This window comes from Heterocephalus glaber, unplaced genomic scaffold (genome assembly GCF_053883595.1).
Source record: "Heterocephalus glaber isolate CG9 unplaced genomic scaffold, H.glaber_assembly_v1.0 deba00001429, whole genome shotgun sequence".
Taxonomy (NCBI): domain Eukaryota; kingdom Metazoa; phylum Chordata; class Mammalia; order Rodentia; family Bathyergidae; genus Heterocephalus; species Heterocephalus glaber.
Window position 1 is genome coordinate 1,901,310 of NW_028258294.1, and position 13,202 is coordinate 1,914,511.

The 13,202-nt window shown below is 36.9% G+C and overlaps 1 protein-coding gene across 28 annotated transcripts in view; it reads right to left on the minus strand.

The window, feature by feature from the left end:
- The window catches only part of Dlg2 (discs large MAGUK scaffold protein 2), a 2,046,311-nt gene that overhangs the window by 867,267 nt on the left and 1,165,842 nt on the right, over window positions 1-13,202 (minus strand). For 15 of the 28 annotated variants that reach the window (XM_087212053.1, XM_087212052.1, XM_087212046.1 and 12 more), the window contains one exon: window positions 8,137-8,172. The exons of the other annotated variants lie outside the window; for them this stretch is intronic. In XM_087212053.1, the coding sequence (XP_087068179.1) occupies window positions 8,137-8,172 (36 nt within the window). The remainder of the gene's footprint in view (window positions 1-8,136; window positions 8,173-13,202) is intronic. 28 annotated transcript variants of the gene reach the window in all.

A 13,202-nucleotide genomic window follows, 5' to 3' on the forward strand; every position in this document is an offset into this window, starting at 1 on the left:
CTTCACCATGTTCTATGTGTATACAGATTAAAAAACAAAACAAAACAAAACTGGGAATCATGACTCTTTGCATCTCTGTATTTGTATATTCTATCAATTCCAGAAACTTCTTTGCCATTCATTTTTTCAAACATTGTCTTTGCCACTTTTGCACATCTTCTCCTTGATGACACATATTAGATCCACCCTAGTCCTTCATACCTAACCTCAGTGTCTCTTTGCTTCTCCTGTTTCCCACCTCATTACCTCTCTGCATTCTGGATAATTTCTTCTCAACCCTCTCTTGTTCATTTCTTGTCTGTTTTGAGGAATCTACTGTTGCACTTTTCAATGTTTTAAATTTAATTTTACTTTTATGAAGTTCTCTAAATTTTTCCAAGTATGTTAAAAACAGCTTTTATAATTTCCTATGGTGTATTTTTAAGTTTGGCCTTAAATGTACTAAATAATAAGGGTAAGTCTATGTTATGGCTTGTATTTAAATGTCCTCCCAAAGCCTCACGCACTCACAGGTGGGGTTTTTGGGAGGCGGCTGACTCTAGGGTATATGAATATGGATTAAGAATGTGTGATAAATAAATCAGTCACTGACTGGTGCAACATAGTTTTGGATGTTGAAAATGGAAGGTCCACCCTGGGTGCAGGTGGCACCATCCAATAGGTTTGTACCCTAGATGGAATAAAAGGAAAACAGAGGCTCAATGGTCTTTGCCTCCTGCCTCCTTGCCATGGACTGTTTCTCCTCTGCATTGGATGCCCCCCTCTGCCATGCTTCCATGCCTTGGAACCAGCCAATTATGGACTGAAACCTCTACACATTGTGAGCCAAAATAAACCTTTTTTTCCTTTAGCCTGTGGGTATTGGGCATTTCATCCTAGGAATGAGAAAGTAACCAAGACTGTCTATAGTCAAAAATCCAATCTGAAATCTTTGTGAGAGGATTTCTAAGTTTATATTTCCCCAGTTGCAATTATGTTTAGGATGGAAAAGGCTTTAGTGCAACACCACCCTCTGGATTCCTACCCTTCCTTTGGTTTTTGCAAGATAATGCTTTGTTCTCTTGTTAGCCAGATGGTACTTTTGAGAAGTTTTGTGTGTTTCTTTGAAAATATACTCTAATGGACACTTTTAGATGTGCTCACAAAGAGAACTGATTGTCCTAATATTTTACTCCAGTACAGTACCAAAAACAAAAGTTCTTGTTTTGCATGGATTAATCATTCAGCTGCCTAAGGGTAGTAGCTAGACTTTATAATTTTTCTCATGTCCTTCTATTATATCATATTTTTAGAATCACTATGGAACACCAAATAATAGGAAGGCTAACAATAATCTTTTCTAGTATGAATATTATGACCTTGGAAATTGGAAGTCCTTAGTTTTCTTTTTGGCCATTGACATTCTACCATGTGATTTTAATTTGCTTATTGCTTTAATTTTCCCACTTAAAGATATTACAGCTCCACTTTTCCTATAAATAGAATTTTCTCAGCTAAGTGAAGACCTGCCAGGAAGGGTTTTGAAGATACTCTATACATTCAAACCTGTCTACCAGTTTTACATGAGCTAAAGTGCTTATAGCTGATCCTCACTGCAAAAATGAGAAACATTACTAGCAATAGTCAATAATCATATTTCTTCAGAGAAAGTTCTCCTAAAAGACGCTTTACAACAAATAAACAAATGATGGTACTGCACTCTGATTTTTTTTTCTCTTTAACCAAAGGAAAGAAACATTCTGTGCCAAGCAACACAGTTTCTATCTTACATGGGCACTAATTGAACCTTGTTCTAGTTGTTATAACTAACAGAAAGAAAAGCTTAAATATTGTATAGTTTCTCTTACATGAGAAACCCAAAATAAAAATGAAGAGCAAAATAAAAGGTAGATAATAGGAAGTAAGACTATAGCACTTTCTCAAAGGGAAAAGGGATTAAAAGATGATGAGCAGAGGGATGGAGGGGGGTGGGGTTGAAAAATGAATTAAGATGTGTTAGGTACATGTACTAACTCTACACAAGGAATGTGAACATTACGTACTAATAAAAAAAAAATCTTAGTAAGCCATTCTCCTTAAGTACAACTAGGCCTCCTCCATGGTACAGATGAGATGAGAGAATTGGCGAAAACAGACTCTCAGATGAATCATCCTTACTGTCATTATCACATTCCAGGACTGGAGAGCTATCAACCCCACCCTCACAGAAAGAAAAAGTTCTATTGATTCCACAACAAAAGATTCTCTTCTCCTCACCAAATGTTTTTTTCGTTTTGTGTCTTCAGAACACTTTGTCTGAGGATAGCTTAAGGGACTGTGAGTCAAAAAAGTATTTGAATGAAATAAATAGTTCTAAATCTAAGAAACTAAAAGAGATTTAATTGTAGACATGACTTGTATTAATATTCTTTACATCATCCTTAGTCATAAAAATGCTACCATTTATATGCTATATATACATTGTACATATTATTTTCCTTGTTAAATACCTTAATTCTCCATCAATGAATGAAGAAATTTAAGAATGAAGAAATAGACTTCAAAGAGAGCAGGAGGCTGGAAGGGATAAATAAAACAGGTTTACATAACTCTAAAGTTCTTTCTTTTAACTATTTTACATATTGCCTCTCTTTATGGAAATTTCTTGGGGGAGATTTTGTTGTTGTTCTTCTTCTTACTTTAAACAAGAAAAGGGAATGGAAATTATATTAAGAAAATAATCATTACAAATTATAAACTTCTCTGCCTGTGTTAAACAAACGTACATTTTCCCCTGGGCCTCCAAGATAATAACTCTTCCCAGCCTTGTTTGCAGTCAGGTTGGCATCAATGGCGGTGCTCTATCCAATGGGTGTGAGCAGAGATAACAGGGCAAAGTCCAGATCTCAGGAACTCACTTGTGCGATTCTTTATGTCCTTTCTTTACATTTTGGGGATGTAGCAATAGAAGTGTAATGATAAAACCAAAGGAACAGGGTTTTTGGCATGACTGTGTGGTTCACAGATCACTGCCAGCTGGACCCTGATGTGACAGCTATGGGTCTTCACTGAATCATCACTGATGTTTTTTGTTAACATAGTTTTCCACGCTTCCTATACTACCTTCTAACCATGAGAAATTATATTCAGCAAAGCTATTAATGTCATGCTAACATTTTCAGTTTCTTCTCTACTTTTAAGAACTCAGGATTATTCTTGGCTTTTACAAGTTGTAATAACTACTAGTTTAATTTGCAAGAAAATGCTTTTGTCAGTCTATGTAAATTAACAATGGTTCCGTTTTCATCTGGGACAAATGAACCATAATTTGCTTTGATGCAAAAATCAATTATACATGAACTCTTTCTTCACAATGTTTTATTTTTATAACAATGAGTTCTATTGGGGGAAAATAGACTGTGGGAATCCAAGTGGTACTGTTCCTTAAGGAGACTCAGCTCTGAAAGGTTTTATTGTAGATTTGCTACCGTTCTTTTACATAGATGAGACCCAGAGATTTGGAGCATTTAACAAGATTTGAAAGGAATGCAATTGTGATAGGGTAATGGTAGTGGGTTCATCATATCACCTGCAAAGGGAGTACTGGCCAACGGTTAAGCTTAAAGGCCTTTAAATTGAGTGTGGACAGAACCAGTGCTATTAGAAGAACAAGAAGGAAACTGGAGAGCAAATATGTTAAGCAATAGCAGAAGACAAATACTAGTGATATGATAAGAAAATGCAGTGGAGTTCACACTAGAATCTAGGGCATTTTGGAAGTAAGATATTGGAGAATTAATGATGGCTGGCAAGCCAGAAAGAAATTGTGTTCCTCATCTATTTACACTCCTCAAACTAGGTACCTTGTAAGAATGAGGACATTTTAAAGACTCTTTAGCCTTAATATAGTATATGCACTGAAGATATACATTTCTTTTTAAATTAAAATCTCTTTTCATATCTTCAAGAATTTTTTAAACAGTGTAGTGGTATAGTTGATATTCCCAGATGTTTTAGATCAACATTAGAGTTAAATCCAAATAAAATAAATCAAAGTAAAATAACCCATACATACACCATTCACATTCCAGTGCTAAACAGAGTAGGTAACGGTTTTACATAATTCTTACTGTGCAAAATAGTAGTCTATAAGATCTATATTATAACATCAGCTGAAATATTTCAGGTCAGCCCAATTTACGAAGCACAATATGTGTTCTATACCCAGAATTACTGCTGATTCAAACACTCTCAGTAAAGAATCAGCTTAAAGAACTGATTTTTATTTTCTATTTAGACTCCTACAGTGAATTCATTTTCAGAGCTCTATGGTGCTTTCTCAGTTACAGCTTCACATTTCACCTTTTAATATGAATATTAAAGATAAAGAATAAGTTAAGGCTGGTGTGCATAAAAAGGGAGGACTCAGTAACAAATTACTTAATTAGAATCTTAATTATGTACCTCATGAGAGATACATATTCCTTACCTTAAACAAGATCCTGAGGCTTGAGGGTGCCACTCAGGGGTAGAATATATGCTTAGTGTTTCTATGGCCCTGCATTTATCCCCAGTAACACCCCCCACCCCGCTGACCCCTGCTGTCAAAAAAAAAGTATCTGAGCCTGGTAGGACAGACCCTCACATGTAAGCAGGGATTGACAATCCCTGGAATGCCATTCCCTCTCTTCTCATCACTGCCCTGTCCTCCTACTCCCCTCCAGTTTGCACCCTCCTGACAAGCCCTCTCTGGCCCCTTTAGGAGACTTCCTTGTAATCTCCCAGCCCTCTGTAGATACTTCCACTTCTGTATCAAACTGTACTGCATGCTTATTTCTCTCCTCCACTAGATGATGGCTCCTAGAGGACAGGAACCTTGATGACCTTTCAATACTCAATAAATGTTCATCCAATGAACAAATGGCAATGGAGAATGACTATATCTGGGGTTTTGATTCTGCAAATATTCAAGCTTCTTGTTCTTCCTTAAACATTGGTCTCATAGGGCCGGTGATTTAGCTCAGTGGTTCCACCGCCTGCCTTGCAAGCAGAAGGACCCGAGTTCGATCCCCAGTAACAAAAAACAAAACAAAACAAAACAAAAAACAATAAAAAAATTGGTCTCATTAATAAACCTGAAATCTTTGTTCAACAGGTCTGCCCATTATCTTCAGCCATGTGTATACCTACTTTAACTACCTAGCCTTTTCACCCAGATCAGTATTGTGCTCCTTACCTCTCTAAGTAAGTCTGATTACTTCAACTAGGACAGATCTACCACTCAGCCAATTAATACATGGTCGGAAATCCTACTATGTTTACCTACTTGATGACAGTATAAGAAATATGGCATCCTTCTTACACTCAGGGGCTTAGAAATACTTTGGGAAGGCAGGTAACTTAGATACAAAAATATGAGGTTCAAATTATGACAATAATATAATAATTTTAGTACTTTACAATTTCAAGAAGATATTCATATATATTATTTCACATCAGTACTCACCATTCCTTAGTGAGGTTTAAGTCTGCCTGAAGTTAACATACAATGCATTGACTATATATGGCAGGCATCACTTGTATTTTGCAGAAGACAACTCTGAGGTTCATAAAGATTAACTAGACCACAGAACTCAGTGAAGAGATAGATCTAGGACTGGAAGATTTGCTGACCCAAGTCTCACACTCTTTTTACTTTGCCATTTTCCCTCCTGTTGTAGGGTCTCAGTGCTAGTCTCTTTCCAGACTGTCTTTCTAGATTTCTATGTCCATTATAACAGGAAAGCCCTCATCTCTAAATCCTTAATAGTTATCTACAAGGTTGAGTATCACTACTGCTTTATCAACAAAAGTGCAGACCAGAATTTGAATTTAAGTTCTGCTCAATAATACCTTATCATTTCTTGTTAGAATTTTTGGATCCTGTTGGTGCATGGTCCAAAAATATACAATTTCAGTATATTTTGGACATTGTGTTTTTGTGCTTTGTAGACTTTCCTCTAATATTTTAGTTATAGTCCTTTTGTATATATCTTTTCCCAAGTAACAAGTATAAGTCTGAGTATCAAGGGTACAGAACTCTGAATCACTTTCTCTGCTCCATCTACTAGAATGATGTCCTGACCAATGTTACCATTTTCACCTTCCTCCTCCTCCCTGTGACCAACATTCATTGAACATTTAACATGTACCAAGCATAATTCTATCTCTTAATTTAGCTCTCATAAATAAGCCAACCAAGTCTGTTTCATTTCATGTTTAAGAAAATTGAAGCCTGGGGAGATTAAGCAACTTTTTTAAAATCAGACAGCAAGAAATTAATTAAGTAAAACTCTACAAAGAGATTCATAGACCAGTTGGCAGTATAGAGGGTGCAGAGCATATTAATGATCATACGCTTTTTAAGAGCAGACTCTTGCAGATTCTCCTACCACATGCGCTCAAAACATCCTGTACTTTTCCTTCATGGAACTTATCTCAAATTATCACCATATATTTATTTTTGTGATCATTTGCTTAATGTCCTTCAATGAGGACAAGAACTGTTACTGTTCCTTCTCTTCACCCAGTGCTTAGCAGAGTGCCTTACATGTGATTGGTTCTCTATAAATAGCTGTTAAATAAAGGAATCTCCTCTGGCCCCACTGTCAAGCAGCTTCCCTAAAGATTTCTTCATTTCTCTTAATATTTTAGAACTCAGTGTAAATAACCATGAAGCTTATTTTTGGCATAAGAAAAGAATACACATACAAAGACCTGCTCTCTGTGCCTTAATCTTTATGCTTAATAGAAGGGTTATTTTAGGTGATGATCCCAAATGACTCCCCTATTCCAACTACACTTTTTTTTTTTTTTTGGTACCGGGGATCGAACTCCGGTCCTTGTGCTTACAAGGCAGGTGGCAGAACCACTGAGCTAAATCTCCGGCCATCCAACTACACTTTTTTTCCCTATATATATCTTTTTTATTTCTTTCTCTTTCCTGATTGTACCAGCTAATGTTTTTTTTTCCTTAAATTATTTTATTGGTACATTTTAGGTATACAATACATTTACTTTTCTCACTGGGAACTTGTACCTTTATATGATGCATCTTGGTTCTTATTTTTCCCCCATTCCCTGCCCACCTCCCTATTTATCAAGTCTTTCTTTCTATTTTTTCCATTTCTCATAATTTCTCCTACACTTTTGAAATAAACTAAGTCATCTTCATAGAAGCTATCTTTCGTGTTTGACATATACTTCCACAGAATACGGACATATGATGAAATTCAATAACAAGCGGTTCTTTTGTAAGCAGTAGACAATATGTTTTGATATTTTATTTTTAATGTCAAAAATAAAACAGTCTTATTGCTTTCTTAGTATATTGGAGTTTAAAGAAAGACATTCCTGTACACGGTCCAATGGCTTAATCAAAAATTAATTTATTAAAAACTGTTTGCATTAAAAGAAAATTTGCAAATACGGAAAAAGGGGAAAGAAAAAAAAGCTTTATGCAGATAGAAGAATTAACAGGTATTATATTAACCTAGTCAGTAGGCAAGTATCTTAGGAGAAGAGAGTTAACATATATCTATATTATTCTTCTCAATGCTCTACCACATTGTGCATGGTTATTGTTAAAGATTTCAAAGTCACTGCATGAATAAGAGTCACAGAGCCTGGGTTCTTCCCTCTGAATCTGTGGTTCTCAAACTTTGTTCTAGAACAGAATTACTTGGAGGGACCTTTTAACCACAAAGTGCCACCCTCAGAACACAGATTTAGTAGAAGTCTAGGATAAGGTTTGATTATTTGCATTTTTATAATTTCCAAGATTTTACTGATGTGACTGGCCCAAGAACAATGCTCTAAATACCTCTGCTTTACACCATGCAGATATGGCATTTTACTTTTAATCGTAACACATACATACCATGACCAGTTATTTTAGAATTCTAATGAAGGTCTCATAAATTTGTGACAAAGATAATAAGTGATTATATTGCTAGTAAATAAGAGAGAAAATCTCAGGCATTATTATTTTTGTTGCAAGTCCAAAGCTTTCTCCACTACTTGCACTGCCTTGCCACTCACAGCATTTCATGACTAGTCTTTCATTTCAAAAAAAGAAAAGGAGGGGTTGGGGATTTAGCTCAGTGGCACCACACCTGCCTTGCAAGCACGAGGTCCTGAGTTCGATCCCCAGTACTGCAAAAAAGAAAAAAGAAAAAGAAAGAAAAAGACAGGTTGATAATACAAAATAACTCATGAAACTCATTATATATATTACACATTGTAGCATAAACTTGTATATAACCCAAGAAGAATGCTCCTCCCATTGACCCAGCTGACCCTTTTGACTTATTTATTTTTTATTATTGATTTATTTTGTTACAGTATTCAGTGCTATAAAGCAATATTCTCAGTCTGAGATTTTAAATATCTAGTATTTCAGTATCCTCGAGTACATTTTCCAGAAGATATCCTCTGTCAGCAGGAACAGATGGCTTGGTTGATTGCTAATAGGACATGGAGATAATTGGTAGTAGGTTAACATTTAAAACACAGTTCATTTGGGAGTCACCCAAAACTGGCTACAGTAGTGACACAGCTATTCATGGCATGTGGGCAAGACTTCACATGGTTATTAGTCTGTATTCCAGAGCACCAAATTTATAAACTATGTCTAAGATTTATACAAAAGACCAAATAAAACTGAGTATTGGCAGTGCTGTGGCACTGGTCCCCATCTTCCTAACAAGTAATCAGTTACCTCATCCTTTTATCATACTTGCCTATTATGGTTTTTATATTTTCTGTTCCCACTGCTATCACCCTCAATCAAGCCCTGATTAGCTCCACCCAAATCTTTTGTATTAGATTCTCAAATGATCTCATTCCTTCAAACATTTGCTTTTTCCAACCCCTGTTACAGTTTTCTACCTGATTAATCTGCCTGAAAATAGTTATGATTATGTACTTTTACACTAAAAAAAATCCTTCAATGACTCCTGCTTACTCACAAAATTCAAATAGTGTAAAACCCTAGACCTTCTACCTTCCCTTTTACTTTTCAATCTAATTCTCATTCATATAATTCAAATGTCTCTTCTATATTTCAGTCATAATTATTAACTTACTGTTCTCCATACTTTACTCATGCTTTCCCATCTCCCTGACCTGATATATGCTAGCCTTCTGTTGAGAATTCCCTCAATAACTCAAAATTCCTATTTATGATTGTCCAAATTCCACCTCTTTCTTAAAGTCCGAACCAAAGTCATCTTTTCCATTAGTGCTTCTCAGCAGGAAGCAATACTTGTCTTCTGAAATTTTACTCACTATTTCTACCTCATCCACACAATCTTTATTTCCACTCCATCTTCATTTGCAGCACTCAAATTCAGTCTCAAATCACATCATTATATTCCTGTGTTTATAATCTATATTGATTTTCCGTGGCTCTGAAGAACAAAATCCTTGATACATTAACAATTGTCGTGGTATATTCTTTGTATTCTGCTCAAGTCCCTTCCTCAGCTTTGGCCTTCTACTCGTTCACTGAGATGTGCCCTTGTTTCAGATCCAGGCTTCTATCTAAATTTATCCCCATCTCCACTTTTCCTGACCTAGTTCATTTATTTCACACTTCAGAATTCAGAATACAATTTATATATCACCTCTTAAAGAAGCTTCTCTTGTTGCCTTGGTAAAGTCAGTATCTCCACACCCTTTTACTGCAGCACATACTACAGTCATTTAGTAAGGAATCTCTGTAAGGGTGGCAGCTGTGTTTATCTAATTTTCTACTGGATCTATCTTGCCTAACACAGTAACTGGATACATAAACACTTTGTTAGTTTTCTATCCCTGTGACAAAATACCTGAGAATGTCAACTTAAAGGATGAAAAATTTATTTTGGCTCACAGTTTCAGAGGTTTCAGTCACTTAGTTCCCTTGCTTGGAACTGGGTAATGGAATGGGTGAGGCAGATGATCATGGTGGGAAGACTTTTGTGGAGCAGGATAGATTATCTCATGGCAGACCAGAGGCAGAAAGCAAGAAATAGAGACCAGAGACAAAAGACAGTTCCCAAGGCCATCCCCCCAAGAGACTTCTCCTTCAATTAGGGCTCATCCCCTATATTTCCATCACCTCCCAAGAGCCCATCAGATTATGAACTCATTCATGGATTAATCCATAGATGAAGTCAGAGCCCTCAATTCCCTAATTTATTTTTGTAACCCTAACAACCCAGCCCTCTAAAGTTATAGAAACTAAAGACATATGCATTGAATGATAGAATAATTGAGAGAAGTAAAGAAGGAATTCATAAACAGACTGGTAAAACAGACTGGTAATTTAATCTTTCATATAATTCCTCAATTTTCATATCTATTACTGTATTTTAATATATCCATATGAAAAATAACCAAATGCAATTCACATTTTACAGACCAGTGTTTTGTTGTTTATTGACTGCTGATGTTTACTGAGAGACAAAGGGAAGGAAATAGAAGCACTATTATAGTATGGAAAAGGGATAGAATTGATATATAATAGCCAGGTTCAGAAGAAATAAACATTTCCTTACTCCCATAACAATGTAAGAAAGGAAGAGTGATTTGAAATAGGCACAGGCAAAGAACACAGAGGATAACAAAATTCCTTGGAAAAACGAAGTAATTGTCTATGTTTCAGTTACAAAAGATCATATTACTTTGTTTAATGTTGGTAAATTTCAATTTAGTAATATCAGGAATGGCCTGTTAACTACTGTTTCTCTCCATAATTAAACCACAGCATCCTTACCCTTACAGTATTTCCTTTCTTCCATGCCAATCAGCCCCTGGGAGTCCAAGCCCCATACAATCACAAACCCTTCACTTTCTATTATCTCTGCTTGACATGCTCTGTGTGTGACCTTGGGCAAATCACTTCTGACATTTACAAAATGAAGGGGACAGTATGGTCTTTAGAGTTCATCTCGCAGACAGTATTCTGTGATTGTAAGTCTTGCCTTGCTGTAAGTTTTGGTGCATGGCTGCTGAAGCTTTGATTCTATTCATTTGATATTTAGTGTCTACTGTATCCCATGGAGTGATTTAGGTGCAAGGCAAAGGAAAAAATGGAAAAAAGTATATATCTTAAAAGGTAAAATCTTTCTCTCTGAAAGATCTGTATTGTTGTAGAATGAGACTGTCAAACAAGGGAAGTAAAATATGTGGTAGAATAGATATAAAAAAGTACTAATGAGGAAAATAAATAGTAACAACAATAAAAAAAAAGTTTGAGAGAGGAGCTGTGAATCTGGAGTGAGTGGTTTTGAACAAGAAGCCAGGGAAGGCCTCACAAAAAGGGTGACAAGTAAAGAAAGACTCAATTCTCTGTTTCTTGCTTATCTAACCTGGACTCCTGGCAATTATGTATAACTTGCTGTGAATCTCTGTAGACCTCTTCCTCTTTCCCCTTAAATTTAACTCTCAATGCCTACCGACATTGCCATAGTCTTGGTTCCATTCCTGTAAGCTCTTGCCAGGATTGTGAGCACTGCTTCTTTTTGGTCTTACTGTTACTACCTTCTCTTGCCTCTATCCTCCCTTTTCTTTCCTATAGATTATCATCTTCTTTACAATCCTAGTGCCAGTTGATCTCTGAAAATTCCCCAATCATTTGCCTCCTTGATCTCTTGACACTTCTCACCATGGCACTACCTGTCACTAACCTGAACCCTGATCATGCCCATAACTGGCTTAGCTCCATACCTACACATAAACACAGTTGTCGCTGCGTGCTATGCCCTGGGCCCAGCTGCCTTCCTAGCAAATTGCTACCTGCCCTTCAAGGATCTACTCAAAGATACTCCCTCTTGGGATGCCTTCTTTTCTTCTGGGTGGAACTGGCTTCTTTCTCCTTAGCATTCTGCAGTTTGCATCTACCTCTGTTGTATTCACCACATTGATTTGATTATTCAATTCATTTTCCTGTTTTTTGCTATTCCCTTCAGAGAGTATTCATTATTCATTCACATTTTGAACTTAGTAAGGTTTCAGTGAAACTAATAAAAGCAGAAAGGATGTGGGGAGAGGAGCAAGTAAAAAGGAAAGGAGACTGCCAGTCAGTTGTACAAATTGGGAAGCTGAAGGAGAAAAGAAATTATTGCTTCTTAAAAGATGAGGATTAGAAGAAACCTTAAAGTAGCCCAAAGTCTAAAATTGCAGGCTTCAGCCCTAGCCCAACTTCTGTTAGTCTAGCTCTGACTTTTTGTCCCAATTTTCATAACTGGGCTTCTGCAACTTGGCCCCCACCTGGCGCCCCATTTCTGAGCTCTCCCCTTCTGTCTTGCTCTTTTCTGCCTGCATCTCTCTTTGGAGACCTGCCTAATATGTCAGATGGTCCAAAATAGGAACTCTGTGTTGCACTAGTCCCCTCTCCCTACCATTTCTCCTTTTTTAATCTCTGCCCTGACCATGAACTCAGGCAGGTGGCCAGGGCCCTGCTAATACCTGACAGACTTCTATGTTTCTGCCTTTGAGCATTACAGGCTTCTGGGTTCTTTCTTCGCCTTTGACTGCCTGCCCGCTGTGGCCACCATCCCGCCCATCCCCCACAGCATCTGACCATTTGGACGGCCACCTGCTCTCCAAGGCCATACCCTTCTAATTCCATTCTTTGCTCCTTCAAATGGCTTGCATGCCAACAAACCTCTGGACCTAGGTCTATTTTGTTGTTTATTTGTTTTGGAGTTTTTCTTCCTTCTACTTTAAGCTCATGGGTCTAGTCATGTTATTCTTGCTTTCTGCTCTGAGATGACTGGGCACACTTCAATGGAGACAGAGGGTTTGGGGGATATACCTGGGCTGGTATAGTTCAGTTTAATATATCTAATGGTACTGGAATTCTGGGGAGCTTTATGTAGTTTATAGTTGAACACTCTTATCCTATAGATAAGCACATCAGTGTTCAAAAGGTATAGGGACTTGCCGAGGCTTTACAGATAGCCTGTGGCAGGATGGCATCTAGATTCCAGACTCTGCACCATAGTTAAGAAGTGTCCTTCTTCCACACTCTGTCACCTTTACAGACCCGATTTTCACAAATCAGAGAGTCCTGTAAATTAAAGATAGCAGAATCACTTAGAGGCACCTTGAAGAAATTAAAATACTAACCTGTAGCTAGGACATTTTCAAGCTAAATAGATCCTATTAGATTAATCTAACTTCCTCAAGGACACAGA